This window comes from Labrus bergylta, chromosome 18, assembly GCF_963930695.1.
Source record: "Labrus bergylta chromosome 18, fLabBer1.1, whole genome shotgun sequence".
Taxonomy (NCBI): domain Eukaryota; kingdom Metazoa; phylum Chordata; class Actinopteri; order Labriformes; family Labridae; genus Labrus; species Labrus bergylta.
Window position 1 is genome coordinate 7847217 of NC_089212.1, and position 18977 is coordinate 7866193.

Genomic DNA, 18977 nt, shown 5'->3' on the forward strand with positions numbered 1-18977 from the left:
TAGAGCTCTAAAACGAGTGACAGAGATCTCGTCTCGTCTTTATTAAAGCTCCTGGTTTGTGCCAAAATCAGCTTCAGGTGTTGCATTCGAGTTTCACAGGTGACACAGAAAGAGTTCAGCTGCTGAAAGAAGAACAGATTCACAGAGACAGTCCGAGAGCTTTAAGAATTCATTCGTCCAAAGCGTCGTCCATCAGGGTAAAACAAAGTTTCTACAGCGTCCTGTTATAAAACACAAAGTGACATAATGAGGGAAGGCGACGGGTTAAATCTGGAAGTATCCACATTATGTTGACAGTAAGATTTAATGTTCCTACTTGGGTTTAAATCTGACTTTTCCCATGTGCTGCGTTCACTGTCCCTCTGTGTTTTTATAGACGATTCATTCAAACAGAAATCTTCATCGTTGTCCTCTTCAGTGTTTACATATGGCTCCAACATCAGCGAGTTTCACTGACACAAACTCCCTACATTCATTAAGACACCAAATCAAACTGTTTGTAAATCAAAGGAAGCTTCAAACGTCTCAATCATCAAATTTCGGCTCCACCTGTGGAAACCAAGGGACTCACATCAGCGTCTGAGCGCCAACTTTTTAAATTTAGAGCTCTTAAATGAGTCTCAGCACTAACCCTTTAAATGTTGTGCTCGAACAGAAACATCTGAGCCTTTTACAATGTTAAGCTTTCAGACGAGGGTCTGGGTTACTCCCATTTAACTGTAGAGCTCTAAAACAAGTGTCTTATTGACCCTCACTGAACATTGTAGAGCTCTTTTTCAGCACCTTTTCAAATGTTAAAGCGTGTGAGCGCCACCTTTTTACATGCAGAGCTTTAACATGAGCATCTGAGCTTGAGCTCTAAAATGAGTCTTAGCGCTGCCCCTTAAAATGCTTTGTTCTAAGACGAGTGTCTGGGCACCACCACATACAGTGTAGAGCTCTAACATGAGTGTCTGAGCTCCACCTTTTTAAACCCAGGGCTCTAACATGAGTGTCCGAGCTCAACGTTAAGAAATTAAAGCTTTAACAGAAACATCTAAGCTCTACCTTTTTTTCAGCTTTAAGATGAGGGTCTGAGCTCCACCTGTTTAAATGAGGAGCTCTAAAACAAGTGTCTGAAGCTCTACCTTTAAAAATGTGACAACTAAATTAGCGAGCTCTAACACGAGTGTCTGACCAGAGCTGAGACCTTTTAACATTTAGAGCTCTTGAATCAGAGTCTTAACGTTATCCCTTTTAATGTAGAACTCTTGCAAAAACTGTGTGAGCTCCACCATTTGACATGTAGAGCTCTAACAGGAGTGTCTGAGCTCCGTCGTTATAAATGCAGAGCTCTAACAGGAGCGTGTGGGCTCCACCTGCCTAAACCAATCCGTAGCTAACACAAGCATTTGCCGCTTCCTTTAGTTTTTTGTTTTTGTTTACAGAGCAGAGCTGTTTGAGGTCAGCTCACATGATTGTCTCAGACACACAGAGGACACGTATGAAGACAAGCAGCAGACACATCGTGTCTGAGTGAACGATAATAAAATAATTCATCACTTTGATTTTTTTGTTTTTTGTTTTGAAATGTTCGGATGTAAATCTACGTCTTGAACTGAACAAACATTATTTTTATTTATTTATACGATCTATCTGTCAGCGCTGATGAACACAGTAAAGTCCATAATTGTAGTTTTTGTATTTCTCAGTCTTCCAAAGACAAATATAAATAAATGTCGTTGTCATGGTAACCATCACTCCTCAGTCTTGTCTTCAGTCCGGCTTGCTGTCAGCTCCACCGACTCCCTTTGACCTTTCTCCATAGAGTCCAGATCTACGTCTCCTCTGACCTCCTCCTGCGTCTCCTCTCCGTTCGCCTCCTCCTTCACGCCGTACGCCTCCTTCTGCCCGTTCAGCAGGAGGCTGTGCTCCTCCTCCTCCTCCTCGGGAACCTCCTGCCCCTCCTCCACCTCCTCCAGCTGACGCAGGATGATGGGGAGCTTTGACTGGGAGTTCTCCAGCAGAGCGATGTCGCTCTCCTCGTAGCGAGGCAGAGGAGCGTCCTCCTCCAGCTTCTTCTCAAAGTGAAGACGTTTAGCTCGTCCGCTGGCCAGCGCCCTCTCCAGGATCTGCTTCTCTGCCAGACGCAGCTGGATTGCCAGGCGAGAGTGCAGCGACAAATCCGGCTTCTCCAGAAGGGAGCGGTCCTCCTGAGCCAAAATGGAGACGGACGGGGGAGAGAGAAAAGAAGAAGTTAAAAACAAATCATTTAAACTCTCCATGTCAGATTCCTCGTAACTTGTTAGACCTTTGATATATTGTCCTTCATCTTTAACTTTTCAGAATCAACAATGACGTCGTTTTGTCGCGCTGTCAGCGCCCATGACCTCGGTTTCAGAGCGCTTCTCATCCCCGCTTATTGTCGCTAGGTTACAAAATTCAACTTCTGCATCCCTCGGCAGTGACAGGCCGGTTTTAATTGCTTTGTTTGCTTAATATTTTTCTTTACTCAAAGAAATATCACCAAGAAAACATGAAATCTAAGTTAAAGATTCCTGTCCTTGCATGAATAATTGACCCCTGACATCTATATCATTATTGTTCCTGTGTTGTTGTATTCTGTAGATTGTGTGTGGACCTGGGCTGACGTACCTCTGATGTGGTCTTGTAGGTCTTGAGCAGCAGAGCGGCTCTCGTCTCGAGGAAAGTCCACAGTTTGATCTCGTTGTCCCAGCTGACGGGGAACTCGCTGTTTCCGAGAGTGAAGATCTTACCGACGGCCCCCTCCCCCAGCAGGTAGTCCTTCAGCTCCTCTGAAACCAGAACCATGATGAGATCCTCCTCACGGGGATCAGTGGTCCGTTGCAGCAGCTCTGTTTAAGTTCCACACTGAACCCTATGTGTAAACTAGTTAGCTTTAGCTCGTAGCTTGGGAGACGTAAGGTTCATTACATTTCTGAGGGATGAACTCGAGCCACTGAAACCCTCTGCACCTCCTCCTCCTCCTCCTCCTCTTTTAAGGTGACCCTGCCTTTCAAAACCAGGACAAGACGACCCTGACACTTACTAGGTCTACAGATAACATCTGACCCCATTGGATTATCTGAGTTTGTGCAACACCTTAAATGTTAGCAGTGTGTGAAGTTCGTCCTCAATTAGAAATGAAAAACGTATTAGTCTACGTATGATCTTCTCCAGAGCTGCTGCAAAACCAGACCAGAGGCCAGAACCAGTGACAGACAGACCCTGTACTGTCAGAGTCCAGGTCTGCAGGGGCTACTAATACTCATACATTTAGTGGAATCATTAAAGCTAGACAGATGTGACAAACACAACTGGACGACACACACGATTCAGTAAAACACACAAAAAAATATCTTTGACACTAAAAAGGTCTGAAACTATCGTATGTGTGTCTCACCCTCGGTCATACAGAAGACTCGGAGAAAGGCGAGCAGCTGAGCAGAGATCGGAGGTTCATTACAGTGTAGAGCAAAAGTAGAAGACCTGAAAAACACACACACAGCACAGTATTCATGAACTTCTGTTCTCCCCACCTGTAGCTTCTCCACTTCTTCTCTCTTCATCTGTTCTTTCTCTAAAAGTACTCGCTTCACTTGTACCCTCCCCACCTGAACCTTTTCCACCTGTACTCTCTCTCCACCTGTACCTGCCCTGCTGCTCATATTGACCTATAACTGTCTGTTCGACAGACTTTAAAGGAATGCTCCACCTGATGCTGTGACCTTGTAGTTCTAGAAACAGCTGATTCCCTGACATGTCTCTGATCAGTTTATCTGTCTGTGTCCTCTCCTCCTTCTCTCTCTCTGTATACAATGCTGTTAATCACAGACTTCCTCTCTCAGTCTATGCAGCTGATCATGTCGTCACCGCGGTCTGTAAAGTGTTTGCTTTGAAGTTGACTTGTGATCAGATCTGTCTCTCTCTCTGTGACAGAAACATCAGGACTGTTTCATCTCTCTGTGCAGTTGGAGCGTCACCACTAACAGATTAGAGGAGTCACATTTAAATGAATTAACAGGCTGATGATGAAGAGATTAAACTGGTTAATGATGAAAGTATTGGAGGGTAAATGATATGGGGGGGGGTGCAAAATTTAAACAGTTTAATTAAGAGTGAAGGGCTGCTCACAGCAGAGGGTGAGAGGAACACAGATTGTCCTGCAGATCACACTTTTAAACCTCAGCTTAAACACAAGCAGCATTCAAACTGCAGTTCCTTAAGTGTCCACTTGAGGCTGGATCTAAAAGAACCACAAGTCCCAAACACACTCGTGTTAAAACAACAAATTTTAAAGCAGAATTAAAACGTTTTCTGCCTGGAACTAAAAGACAAATACAGTCTGAAAAGGGGGGGGGGCTCATCCCTTTTGATTAAATGAAGGATAAGATTTAGTCATAGTTAGGTGTGTGACATATTTGACTGCAAGCAAGCGGGCTGTGGTTGTTTTCAGGTGGCCGGCCTTTTCAAGACCGGCTTCAGCTGCACCTCTTTGCCTGTTACTAGATTAAATGTTTGGCTGAGACAGCAGATGTCCCTAATTTATACGTACGCAGGTATCCCTGCTCTGGAGAGCACCTCGGCCTTCATGGCGAACAGGCGCTCGCTCTTGCTCACGCCCAGTTTGATCTTCACTCTGTCGTGAGCGTTATCCTGGAAGAAGAACCCGTTGTGGATCACAAACTCTGCGTTCGATCTCGTGCCGTAGAAGATGTAGATCTGCAGAGGGAGAATAACCAGTTTAACCCTTTGAACCACAGACAGGGATGTGTGCGTGTGTGCCTGCGTGTGTGTGCGTGTGTGTGCGTGTGTGTGCGTGTGTTCACCTGTTCGTTCTCCTTGTAGTCCTGCAGAGCGACACACTCGCAGCGATCGTCCTCCAGGTTATATCCCGTAGTGATCTGTTTAAAGACACATCTATACATTAATCGTTCTGTTTTAGAGTTACATCTGTTTTATATCATGGATTTCACTTGGTGTGTGTACCAGTCCGTTGGTGTGGTTGCACATGTCCCAGAGGGGGATCAGGGCCAGAATGAGCCTGCCGCCATCCTCAGTCGGGATCTGGTTCTGACGGGTCATCACGGAGGACACCGCCCACCTGTCACAATCAACCAATCACATTTCAGGATTAACAGATTTTAGGATGCGGTTAAAAGGATGCTGAAGTTACTACATCATGTTGGTAATTCGTAAAAAAAAGTCTGAATTCATGATGTGGTGATAAGAAAACCACTTTAAAATGTTTGTTTTGATGGAGTTTGGTTTGACCATTTGTGATGCAACATCCCGATAATCTCAACTAGGGCAGTTAGGTTTTTTTAATTACCATCATAATTGGGATGTGCACATGCGTAACATCACATCACATGGCGTGTGATGTCAGTCATGTGACCTGATGCACGTCGTCATACTGCCACTTTTGTGTTGTTGTTGGTTTTGTTGCAAACCAGAAATGGATGTTAGTTCAGGGAGTCACGCTCTACTATCATTTTTCGGCAACAGCTGATCTCTAGCGAGCCTCATCAGCTGATTTGCTTCAAAGCATCCTATTGGCCAAACAGTACTTTTGCCGCCTTATTTAAACTGCTCTAGCCTGCCTACTCCCTCTGGAAGCCGCATGTGCATGTACAGTCCGAGTGTCCCCTGCTTGTAAAAATGTGAAGTCTACACCGACGCTGTCATTCAGTCAGTTATTATCTGTTTTTTTTGACCACACCTAAACACACGTACACACACTGACCTGTAGTCATCAAAGGTGAAGCTGTCCTTCAGAGGCAGTTTGCTGGCAGCAGGATGAGTCTGCAGAGGTGGAGGAACACAGATCAGACCGGGTTTCACTGTGCGTGCGCGTGTCACTGATTAATCCGTACAGGTGAACACAAAGGATCATACCCATCAGATTGAACACAGTGACCACTCATCACCACATACACAGCACCTGAAACATTAACTGGAGAGCTCCTCATAACATAGCCTAGTGGTTAGTGCGTCCCTGCACTACTGTACGGAGGCTATAGTCTCTCAAGCGGGCAGCCTGGGTTCAAAATATGAGCCGTGGCTCATTCCCCACTCTCTCTCTTTCCCAGATTTCTGGCTCTATCTACTGTCCTATCTCTGCAATGAAGGCCCTAAAAGCATTCCAAAAACTGAATGTTTCTTGTTCATCTTTTGAAGAAAAGATTACAATGAATTATAACATCAAAAAACAGATTATTATGATTTCACTACATGTGGAAAAACTGTGTGTCTCTCTGTGTTCTGTGTGAACGTCAGCATATATCTGTGAGTCTGATCACACACACACACGCACAGGAGGGGGTAGACAGTGATGAAGGTACATTCAGGTCAGTTCAATTTAAACCCAATGTGACAGCCCGGTCATCTGAACAGGGGGGGCAGGAGCTACAGGAGGAGGACGTTGTGTGTGTGTGTGTGTGAGTGTGTGTGATAAATAGTCTTTTAACCCGAGTATGGTCGTTATCAAACTCGGCTTCCTGGACCTTTTGATAAAATCTTCGTTCTCCATTCACGTTTAGATATGAACAATAATCTGATAATCTTCATTCGACCGTTAAGACTTACTTATTATATTTTTATTCCTCCCCCCCTCACTGACATCAGGTCATTTAGATTACAACACTGCCACCTAGTGGACTGCAATGGAAGTACACTGTAAAAAATAACAGCTAGAGAAGGGACAAAAGCGTTTCTCCATTGAAGAATTTTAAACATTTAATTATTTAAATCTGTAAAAAAAAAAAAGTAATGACCTTAAATATTCAGCCATTTACACAGAGCTTCATCTCACTAACCCTCCGGCTCAGTACTTACATACTGCATGCTACCATCGAGCGCATCACGCTGTATGCCCTGCATTCAACAGTAGTCTGTAGTCTGACCTCCAGTCGTTTGCTTTGTTGCAGTATACCCGGCCTAGCTAAACTGGTTTCTGGTCTTTGAATGAGGAAGTAAACTGCATTTTGGCCGAATCAGTATGTAAGACTAGTGTAGCAGCGGATCTAAAACAGCCATACAGTTCTATTCATAAATACACCTGAACCTGAAACCAAGACATACCTGAGACCAGAGTGCTCCGAGACTGAAACAAGACCAAGACATTTAGGGATCAAAACCGAGACCAAGGCCAGGAGAGACCGAGACAAGACAAGTTTTATAGAGTACTATAACTCTACCTGAAACCCTGCAATCAATGAATCAGCCTCCCCTGCAGGTCGTCACACAGTCTGCTGTACATCATGTAACTCAAACTAAATACAGTTTCTGTCAGAGCGTGTGTGATGTTACAGAGCGAGATCAAAGCTACCCGTCTCTGCTCGACATCAACACTGACTCATTATCATATCCGCAGATTATGAGATTATAATTCTTACTATCGACCGTCTGTGACACATTTCATCATTATCTGTGTCATTACACTGAGGCAGTCTGTGATCGTTTCAAGTTCACTAATTAACACGGAGCTGATATCAATGTGAATCACTGGGATGTGTTCATTTATTAATCATGAAGTTTATAATTAAAGTCAGAGCATCGCTGTGATACATCGTTTTATGACTTTATCAAACAGAGTGTTTAAAGGGTCGAAAGTTTATTAATTAAGTATCAGTGACCATCAGCCTCAGCCTAAATAAACCTCAGATCTCTTCTTCACAAACTAAACCAGGATCATTCCAACATCTCTGTCTGACTTAATGCTGCTCCCTGCTGGACATAGTGCAGTACTACAGGCACAGAGGAGAAGGATAATGTTCTTACAGCTTCACCTTGTTAGCAGACGGGTGAGGCAGCACCAGCAGAGGAGGAACTGGCTCATGTATGACATCACGACTGTTTGTGTGTTCATACCTGCAGCAGTTTGTAGAAGTACGCATATTGTCTCGCGGTGTTCTTGTACTGGCTCAAGACGTCCTGGATGGCCTGAGTTCCCAGCAGCAGCTGCACCTCCTCCTGCTGAAAGTAGAGCGGTGTGTCGTACTCCTGAGGGAGACTGTGGATGTACGGCATCCACGGTGAAGACGGGTCAGCGCGCTCGCACAGCAGGTGGAACGCCAACGTCACGTTCTCCATCGCCTGCAGGATCCTGTCCTGACTGTGCAGAGGACCTGAGGGGACAAGGAGGAGACAGGGAGGGAACCGGGAGGAGGAAACAAGGGAGAAGATGAAGGAGGATGAGGAAGATTCCAAGGGAAGAGGAGGAGACAGGGAGGGAGCCGGGAGGAAGAAACGAGGGAGAAGATGAAGGAGGATGAGGAAGATTCCGAGGGAAGAGGAGGAGACAGGGAGGGAACCGGGAGGAGGAGACAAGGGACGATGAAGAAGACACAGAGGGAAAAGGAGGAGACAGGGAGGAAGGAGGAGGAGACGAGGAAGGAAGAAGAAGATACAGAGGGAAACGGAGGAGACAGGGAGGGAGGTAGGAGGAGGCGAGAGAGGATGAAGAAGACATGAAGGGAAAAGGAGGAGACAGGGACAGAGAAAGTGGAAAAGAGAGAGGAAGAGGAAACAGGGAGAGAAGAGGAGATGGGGAGGAAGAGGAAAAGGAGTTAGTTTGTATATGCTCCAGGTTCGTTGAGGACTGAGGATGAGGATCTGTCTGACAGTCTGATCAAGTTTAATGTTTATATCTTCAGACCATGTCACAGTATGTCAGATAGTATGACCATTGATGATTTTTAGGTTGTTTCTCTATTTCCCCCTACAGATCCCAACGTTCCTCTTCATCACATGTTCTTACCCAGCACGGAGTTCTGAGCAGACTCCACCGTCATCAGCATCTTCCTGGGAACCCACAGGAACAGCTCCTCTGCCTAAACACACACACAGGAAAAAAAGTATTAGACAATTTAGGTATTTAATGAGCCCAGTGTAGGTTACAGTCTGCAGCCAAGAGCCACCACAGAGACCTGAGCACTACAGCTTTAACCATTTGTTAACTTTGCATTTTAACTGGACATTAAGGGGCTGCATGGTGTTGAGGTTAGATCCTCTACTGGAACACTTTCCATACTTGAGTTTGCATGTTCCCCCTGTGCATGCTAAGTTCGGTTGGGTGGGTGGACCTGTTTGTTTCTGTAGATGGATGAACGTTAGGGTTTAAATCACTGCTCTGACCTTGATGTCTCTGGTGGCCTTCAGTCCGTACCCCTCTGATCCAAAGTCTGAGACACAGAATCCTTCAGAGGGTCCTCCGTTCTCCTGAGCCCACGCCATCAGGTCTGAGAAATACTCCTCTCTGCTGCCGTCGAACACCACCGACAGGCCTGAACAACATATTTATAATAATAATTATCACAATAATAATAAGAAGAACCGGCTCAGAGAAATACTCTTTTCATCAAAACACTTCAGTAGTTTCTTGTTCTCACCTTTCTGTTTCTTGCGGATTTTCTCCACCAGGCCTCGGATCTGGACATACTCCTCCCACTCTTTACCAGAGGAGGCTGCACTGCTGCATTCTGGGAAACACACGCAGACCATAAACACCTGTAGCACTTTAAATCAACATGAACAAATACCTGAATACTGCATGAATCTTCTTTAGATACACAGGTTCAGGTGTGAGGGGACAGGTGTACGTACTCTGCAGCAGCTCAGAGATCAGGTTCATCATCTCTTTAGGAGAAACGGCGGCGCTGGCTCCTCCTGAACCAGACTTCTGAGTCTTGACTCGACTCTTTTTACCCATGATGCTCTTTGTCAACAAGCTGGAAAACAAATCAGTGTACTGTTAATAGATGAATCTGGACACTTTGTCACATAAACATCTGTTGATTTATTAACATTAAACATGAGTTTGGTATCATGTCATCTGAGAATATAGGTCTCGGTTTGTCTCTGAACCGAAAGCATTTTTACTCGGTCTTGTCTCGGTCTCAGATTGGGAGGTCTCCAGATTTTAAATCAAGACCACCACTGATCGGCTATTTTCCACGTCACCACTGTTTAAAGTGATAGTCATTACAAACATTGAATATTGGAATGTAAATATGTTCAGACATTGACTCTGATCAACCAGAGTCAATGATCAACCGTGTAACATTTAATGCAGTTTGGACGCCGTGTGTTTGAGTTCTTGCTCTTTCATAAGGAGACATTGATCTCTCGCTCCGACTCTCTGACAGCCAGTCACAATGTTCTACATCATCATACAAACGCAGGTGAAGGCGCCCCACCTAATATAATGGTAGGGGAAACACTGTGGTACCTACACCGGTATTATCCCAGTTTAAAGTCTAACCTTCATTATCACAGTTTAAGGTCTGATCTGGTAGCTCACAGCAGCCTCAGGGTTCATTATGCAGAGTAAGTCTGAGTGTTAGGCCTGAGGCTTCACACCGATACACACACACACACAGAGACACACACACACACACACACACACACACACACACACACACACACACACACACACACAGAGACACCTTTAAATAGACCAAGTATCAACGTTCACTTCACACCAACAGTTCAATCTCCTTCAGGACTTAACACAGATAATATGAATCCCTGCTTCCTTTGCAGCAGCAGCTGACACACACACACACACACAGTGTGTGTGTGTGTGTGTGTGTGTGTGTGTGTGTGTGTGTGTGTGTCTCACAGCTGCTCGGTGACACTCAGCAGCAGCTGTGCTCTAAAAACATTGAACATAAATGTCCTGAAACGTTCTCATACTGAGACTGAGGAGAGGAACAACAACGAGCTAACAGAGGATAAGTACCGGCCCTGTGAGCACATTCAACACAGTAAGATAAATAAAGATGTATTAAACACTAAGCTGTCAGGTTTATCGGCCCCTCTAAGGGTTCATACTCATTAATGCAATCAAAAAAAAAAACATTTTCGTTAACTGAAACTAAAATAAAAACAAGGTATTGTGTGCTTAAAAAACTAACTAAAATAAAATGATGAGTGTCCTCAGTTTTCATCTTTGACACGAGCACACTGACTACATATCCTATTCTTTTGATGTCTTTCATGAACACCTACACACTTAATGATGATGAAGATGATGATATATTTAGGATGGTTTTGATGCTGATTAGAACTCTTAAGAACAGCTGTCAATGTTGTGCTCTGCCTCGTGTCACTTCCTGTCAGCACCTGTGTGTCCAATCAGACTTAAAGCTGTTTGTTTGCACTTCCTGATGTTGTCTCCTCCTCTCTGGATCCTCGCTTGTCTTGTTCTTATTCTCTGATTTATGCCGCTTTGGATAAAAGCGTCTGCTGAATTGTACAATTATTACAGTTAAGATGTTGATGAGCTTGCTGACTGCAGAAGTTGAACATTTTTGTCCCATACTCACACTATATTTTAAAACAAGTTGCTTTATAGCTCACTCTGAATCATGTATGCACACACAGGATCCTGTGGAGATGTCAGAGTGATGCGGCTGCAAGGGTAAGCTGGCGGTGAGGGTCGGTGCCTTGCTTAAGGGCACCTCGGCAGTGCTCAGGAAGTGAACTTGCCCCTCTCTAGCTATCAGACCAATTTCTGCACCGGCGACGCCCCCGGATCCACAACCCAAGTCCCTGCAGACTGAGCTACTACTGCCCCATACAGACACATCAGCATTAAGAAGTGATGAAAACTAAACAGATGATGTCTGCATGCTCTGTTCTCATCACATTATGACTTACTGCACTCCGAGTTAGAACTTTCTCTGCTTCACTGTGATGTGTCGACCATATTTACATGATTATCTATCACTGTGTGAAGCAGCAGTGGATCTGACTGTGTGTTCCTGAAGCTGACACACCTGAGTGACCACAGTAAACACAGGTCAATCTTCAGGATTGGACCTGCAGGAACATTCTTCCTTCACCTGTCCACAGGTAAATTACAGTGAGTTTATCACACACGTCCAGTCAGTCAGGGTGTTATCCCTCTGAACTCTACAATCACTCAGGTTTTGTTGTTTTGTTTTTTTGTAGGGTTAAATATAGGTACCCTGGATACATGCTAAACCAACAACCAGTGCTCCCAGTTAGCCTCCCGTGTGACCAGCACCCTGTCCCAGTAGGCCAGCAGCTAGCATTAGCTTCCTAGCAGTGAGGATACACGCCCCTCCAGCTCATTCATCTCCACTGAACGATCCCATGCTAGGTGTTAGCTGCTAGCTGCTAGCTGCTAAGCTGTCAGGTGGTAAAGGATCAGGGAGCTAATCTGCTGAATTAGCTCACTAGCTACTAGCATGAACCCGCGTGTACAGCGCATGCGCACATCAGCACAGAATAACAGTACTCAGCAGGTGAGAACTTTTTAAAAGTGAATAATAAACCCGTTTTTCTCCGTTTTAATACACTTACCTTAATAAGTGACAGAAGCACTTCTCTGTTTCTACGCTGAAACCTACCGTGACTCAGCACGGCCTCTGATTGGACGACAAAAGGAGATACACCCACATTCAAAGTGCTGGATTCCTGCGTTCTGATTGGTTACTGGGCAGCACGCCCAAAGAGCATGGCGTTAATGGTGCATTCGGGTGCTGCTCGGATGGTCCAAGTTTCCGAGTTGGGAAGTCGTTCTTCCGACATCAGTGTGTTCACGTCATTTCAGTTAAAGTCTAAATGTTGTATCAACAGTAACAAACAGCGTTGATGCTAAGAAGAAGAAAACGTGTGAATGTCTCTATTAAAAGATATATTTGAGCAAAAAGTTTATGTGCAATACGTGTATTAATAAAAAGTATGTCAACATTGACAAAACATATTTTGCCCCTCGTGAAGACGATTCTGTGCATTTTACAACTAAACACCTTTCGTTTTTCCGAAGTATCCGACACCACGTGAATGTAGCATAAACAGCAAGCCATCCCCGCGCGGCTTGTGATTGGACATTTACTTTTAGAACGCTTAATAGTACCATATATGGTAATGTTCGCTCGTCAGTGATTGGATGAGGTAAAAGTCAATCATGCGATGTGTGTGCGGCGGTGTTTGGTGCTCTTTGTTTGGATGAATGTGGAGAGAACAGCTAGCAGCGTGACTACAGGATGTTTAAGTCTTAATAGTTCAGAATAATCAGTTTTAAATTACGTTCAATACTTCCAGCTTCATGTGGGAGCATATCATTTAAACGAACTGTTTTTATTTACCTTTACTTTCTATGTATATCAGCAACGTTAGCTGCTAGCATCGCTGGTCGGTGCAAGTAAATGTAGTTTTCCTAAAGCCGGAACTACAGAATCCTCCTCTAGCTTCAGGTCCTGCTCCCCCGCAGGACGAACCGGTGCCGGACACCCTGGAGCTCCTCAGACCCCTACTGTACTGGGACCGGAAGGACCCGGCCGGCCTGGACCACATCAAACCATGCTGGTACTGGGACAAGAAGGACCTGGTCCACACTCCGTCCCAGGCTGAGGGTCTGGATCCCGCCACCGAGGCCCGGTACCGCCGAGAGGGGGCCCGGTTCATCTTCGACGCGGGGACTAGACTCGGCCTGTATCCTTAAAGATTTTTAATATAATGATTTAAATACAAAATATATATAATTAAGTTAAGATTTAGTTATAATATAATGCTTATATCGTGAAAGGTTTGCACACACTGACAGGTGAAGGTGAACACAGGTGAAGGTGAACACAGGTGAAGGTGAGGTATCATAGGGTAAGAAATGACACCACATTGTGTTCCCTCCAGGACTTCTAGTTTTGTTGTTGATATCATTATATTTTAACTATCAAATCAAAGTTTAACATGTTGCTATGGTGAACAACCCTGTTCACCTCTCATGTCATTGATCTTAACCTGAGCGGCTGCAGACACTATGACACTCTGGCTACAGGCATCGTTTACTTCCATCGTTTCTACATGTTTCACTCCTTCAAACAGTTCCCCAGATATGTGAGTATGAAGATCTCTTGTGTGTGTCTCACTTAGATAAGAACATACAGATTTTCAGTCATATTTTTAAACTAAGAAGAACCAAGAACAAAAGTGAGAGCATGGAGTTGAATTCATAGATTGGCAAATACTGACACTTCCTTTGGCTGAAATTGAAACTGAAATTTCCTTTGGCTTAAAGTTGCATTCATGTATCTTAAAAACCTGCATGGAACCCTGAGCTGTGTCTGCAGGTTGTTGGCTTTTAAACCCTGAGCTGTGTCTGCAGGTCATGTGTTTAACCCTGAGCTGTGTCTGCAGGTCATGTGTTTAACCCTGAGCTGTGTCTGCAGGTCATGTGTTTAACCCTGAGCTGTGTCTGCAGGTCATGTGTTTAACCCTGAGCTGTGTCTGCAGATCATGTTTTTAACCCTGAGCTGTGTCTGCAGGTCATGTGTTTAACCCTGAGCTGTGTCTGCAGGTCATGTGTTTAACCTTGAGATGTGTATGCAGATTGTTGTCTTAAACCCTGAGCTGTGTCTGCAGGTTGTTGTCATTTTAAACCCTGAGCTGTGTCTGCAGGTTGTTGTCATTTTAAACCCTGAGCTGTGTCTGGAGGTTGTTGTCATTTTAAATCCTGAGCTGTGTCTGGAGGTTGTTGTCATTTTAAACCCTGAGCTGTGTCTGCAGGTTGTTGTCATTTTAAACCCTGAGCTGTGTCTGCAGGTTGTTGTCATTTTAAACCCTGAGCTGTGTCTGCAGGTTGTTGTCATTTTAAACCCTGAGCTGTGTCTGGAGGTTGTTGTCATTTTAAGTCCTGAGCTGTGTCTGCAGGTAACAGGAGGATGCTGCCTCTTCCTGGCAGGTAAAGTGGAGGAGACTCCAAAGAAGTGCAAAGACATCATAAAGACGGCTCGCGGTTTGCTCAACGATGTCCAGTTCGCTCAGTTTGGAGACGATCCAAAGGTCTGTATCAGAGTTTGACTTGTGCTGTCTGTGCTGTCCATGTTGCTGGAGAAAACCTTTCTAGAATTTGGGGTTGTAAATGTAGAGTGTGTGTGTGTGTCACAGGAGGAGGTGATGGTGTTGGAGCGCATTCTGCTGCAGACCATCAAGTTTGACCTGCAGGTGGAGCATCCATACCAGTTCCTGCTGCGCTATGCCAAGCAGCTCAAAGGTTCCTACATTTCTATCAGTATTAATCCATACCAGAGCTTCAGAGCACTGAGCCAACCCTGAAACATTTTCTGTCTCACAGGTGATAAGAACAAGGTGCAGAAACTGGTTCAGATGGCCTGGACCTTCGTCAATGACAGGTGAGAATACACACCTGGGATGAGACCTGTTTCATGTCTGAAATATGATTTAAGGATTGGTGACAGTATCCAGCAGATTTACCTCCCTACAGCGAAAAACCACAATAATAATAATGGAAGTAATCTCTTACAGTCTGTACACCATGGTGGCCCTGCAGTGGGAGCCTCAGATTATCGCTGTAGCCGTCATGTACCTGGCAGGTCGTCTCTCTAAATTCGACCTCCAGGAATGGACCTCCAAACAGACGAACCGCCGCTGGTGGGAGCAGTTTGTCCACGACGTACCTGTGGAGGTTCTAGAAGGTATCAGAACAACCCTGATCATGCAGCGCGGCCCCGGTTGTTCGAAACAAATCCAACAGGGTTAAAGCTATCGGATAGGAAGAAACAATTAAGATTAGGTTCCTGTTTTCTATCTAGAGAACACCTCCAGTTTGTGTCGTGTAAAAGTGTAAATGAAACCTTATGAACAGCCGAGCCCTGATTATTAATCTGATTTGATATCATACAGCAGAATCTAAATTGACCTAACTCTCCCTTCTCCTCCTCCGTTCAGATATCTGCCATCAGATCCTTGATTTGTACTCTCAGGCCAAGCAGCAGATTCCTGATGGAGGGATGAGTGCTGGAGACACCCCCCTCCCCCCCTCCATCCTGTCCCCCTCAGTCCCTCCCCCCACCAAGAAGACTTCCCCTCAGACCAGCCCTCGACCCCCCCGACCAGCACAGGTGAGCCGACCTCTCTTTAACCCACAGCTGGGTTGACTGTTTCCTTTTTCACAGTACAACTCTGCACCAGCGCCGTAACCAAGCTCAGTCGTCATTACGTCTTAAGACTTAGGAGTGAAGTGTGCTTAGGCACGGGATGGATTGCCAGTGTGAGCTGGCAGGAGAAAGTTCGAGTCAGAGTGAATAATTTGGCCGTTTGGGTTCAGACATGCAAACAGGATATGACCATTATATATGTTAGATACAGTCATGTCCCTGTTATTATGTGTCTCATATAGAGTCTCTGTAGTTTATGTATTACATAGTTTAAATTCTGAATGTTATTATTTGTGTTTAATTTTCAGCCGTCTCCCAAAGAAGACAACAAAGTCATCAGTGAGTTCAACATTCTGCTCAACATAACAAACATAGGAACACACTGAAGACTTCACAAGAACATGTCTGTGATCTCCAAACACACACATTTCAATACAGGGCTTTTGTTTTACAGAGCTCACTAATCCAGAGCTGCCGCCTCCGCCTCCTCCACCTCCACCTCCTCCTCCTGTATCTATGAACACAGGTGAGTGTCTCCTCACGTTTCACAAACTCTCGGTCCGACTCTGAGCTCTAAGGTGGCAAACTCTGAGTTAACGGTTCCAGAGCAGCTGATTTGAGTCGGTTCACTCAGAGTTCAGCGCCTACACCACGACTATAAAAAGCCAACATTAATAGAACCGTGATACTACTATCACCATGGCAACAGGTAACAAAAAACGGAGCTCCTCACACTTTTCCACTCTTGAACTGTACATCTTCATGCAGACATACGGTGAATATGAACAGGTTTTTTAGAGAAATGAAAGTAACGCTGCTGCAGAACCAAAGGGCTGCTGTTCGAGTCAGCATGTTAGCTTGAATGGAGGCTACTCTATTTATTCAATGGGCTAATTAATCAGACGTATTATTGTATGCCTCCCAGATAATATTAAAACGACGGTGAATTTTCACTAACACACTTGTGATACAAACTGCATGAAAGAATGAGGAAATGAAACAGTTGGCTCTGAAAGTGGGCAGAGACGGGGAATAAACTTGGGGTTCATTGAAGAAAACCTGCTCCCCGACCAGGTTAGGTTCACAGACTCGGTTACCATAGTAACTGACTCAGAGCTAAAGTTAGTTCTCTCTCTTTCTCGTGTTTGAGTGACCTCCCTTTTTCTCTCTGACAGATCTTAAACCCCCCTCCTCCTACCCTCCAGCCCCTGAGCCACCCTCTAAGCCACCACCCCCTCCTTTACCCCACTGCCCCCCTCCGCCCCCTCCCCCTCCTAAAGACCTGCCCCCTCCCTCCAGCTCTCTGCTGTCCAGTGAGGGTTACCAGACCATCCAGTCCATGATGAACACCTCAATACCTCAGGCCTGTGCACCACCCATGAACTATCACCACTACCCCCCGGGCACCACCACCTACAACGCCCCTCCTCTGTCAGTCTACAGCTACCTGCTGGGTCCGCCCCCCTCCGTCATGGGGCTACCTCCTAGTCTGAGCGGGGTGTACCACCCTCCTCCTAACACGGGACAACATCAGCTGCCCCCTCCTATGCCACCCGGGATGCTGCCACCCGGTGGACAGAACCACAGGACCTGGATGAGATGAGAACCATGAGGACTCAACAAGTAACATTGACCTCGGATCAGATATATCCAATCACGGATCAATAATCCAATCACGGATCAATAATCCAATCTCAGATCAATAATCCAATCTCAGATCAATAATACATTACAGTCCAATCAAGATTTAGTAATTCAATAGTCAATCATAAATCCAGAGATCCATTGTCTAATCAGAGATCAGTAACCCATCATGCATCAATTACGGTATCCAATCAGTAAATCAGTCTCTAAATATAAACTCCATTGTTTATGTTTTAGCTGTTTGCTATAAAATCTGTTTTTACATCAACATTTCTCATCTTTTTAAAGTTCTAAATCCGTCCACTCTGGTTTCTGTTTTCACACATAATCTATAGAACTAAACTGGTTAGAACTGGTTGAAACTGGTCCATTGGGGTACAAAACGAATTAAAAGTGTTTTATTATGTTGTTTTAAACTGGTTCAAACTGGTTTATTACAGTGTTCAAACTGGTTTATTACGCTACGCAGGTTAAAACAGGTTATTTCATTGTGTCTAACTGATTTAAACGTGTTTTAAACTGGTTGATTATGGTACCAAACTGGTTGAAATTGGTTATTTCATGGTTTTAAACTGGTTCAAACTGGTTAATTATGATATGACCGGTTCAAATTGGTAAAAACTGGTTTATAATGCTATGTTGGTTAAAACAGGTAATTTCATTGTCTAGTTGAAACTGTTTTATTTGGTGTCCAACAGCACCTTTAACTAGTTTACGTCAGTTAAACTGGTTTATTATGGTTTCGAATTAGGTTTATTTTATTGTTAAACTGGTTTACAATGTTATTACCCTGTTTTAACTTTGTTTCTTATGGTTTTAAACTGCTCTATAATGGCATACATCTTAATTTAAAGGAGGTGAAGATGTTGGTTTGAACAGAAACCGTCTGTATTGATCTTGATGTGAACACATGAGCAGTGATTTTAATGTTTACTTTTTTTTCTTTTTTACTGTAAAATAATAAACCTGATAAAGAAGTCACACCTGAGGAGAATGTTCAGTTATTGAGTTCACTTTAGGGTTCTTATGTAGGACTATGATCTCTGCAGCTGTTTGATTTTAGACTCATTATAAGCTTTAACTTCTTCAAACTTTTCTATTACAGTTTGCATTTGACATTAAAATGACAATCAGCTGACAGCAGAGGCGCTGCTTGTCAACAGGCTTGGGGCCAGTAGGGGTGTGCAAAATGTGCAAAAAGATAGTAGGAAACCTCCTTTGAGGGGCCCCATGTGACAGCACTCACTCTATTGCTGTGAAAAGTTTTTCAATGAAAGTCACTGAAGACAACTGAAGAGGAATTAGACATCAGGAGAGAAAAAAAGAGGAAGAGGAGAAAGCGTTGGCTGGTTGGAGGGTCCTCCAAATTATTTTTGTCTAGGGCCCTAACAGACTCTAGAATCG

The 18977-nt window shown here is 44.5% G+C and overlaps 2 protein-coding genes across 2 annotated transcripts; one reads left to right on the plus strand and one right to left on the minus strand.

The window, feature by feature from the left end:
* On the minus strand, window positions 1-12475 carry setd3 (SET domain containing 3, actin histidine methyltransferase). The gene is made up of 13 exons (XM_020655216.3): window positions 12334-12475; window positions 9607-9731; window positions 9393-9482; window positions 9139-9287; window positions 8762-8834; window positions 7873-8129; window positions 5747-5805; window positions 4990-5104; window positions 4830-4904; window positions 4556-4722; window positions 3404-3489; window positions 2635-2795; window positions 1-2192 (listed from the first exon to the last, which is right to left on the minus strand). Exons 2-13 carry the CDS (start codon window positions 9710-9712, stop codon window positions 1737-1739), a joined length of 1794 nt encoding a protein of 597 aa, XP_020510872.2. The 5' UTR covers window positions 9713-9731; window positions 12334-12475; the 3' UTR covers window positions 1-1736.
* LOC110000023 (cyclin-K-like) lies at window positions 12219-18561 on the plus strand. Its single transcript, XM_020655214.2, has 11 exons — window positions 12219-12275; window positions 13160-13467; window positions 13788-13869; window positions 14683-14814; window positions 14920-15025; window positions 15107-15164; window positions 15298-15467; window positions 15721-15893; window positions 16238-16268; window positions 16384-16455; window positions 17105-18561. Exons 1-11 carry the CDS (start codon window positions 12219-12221, stop codon window positions 17530-17532), a joined length of 1617 nt encoding a protein of 538 aa, XP_020510870.2. The 3' UTR covers window positions 17533-18561.
* The last annotated feature ends 416 nt before the right edge of the window (window positions 18562-18977 follow it).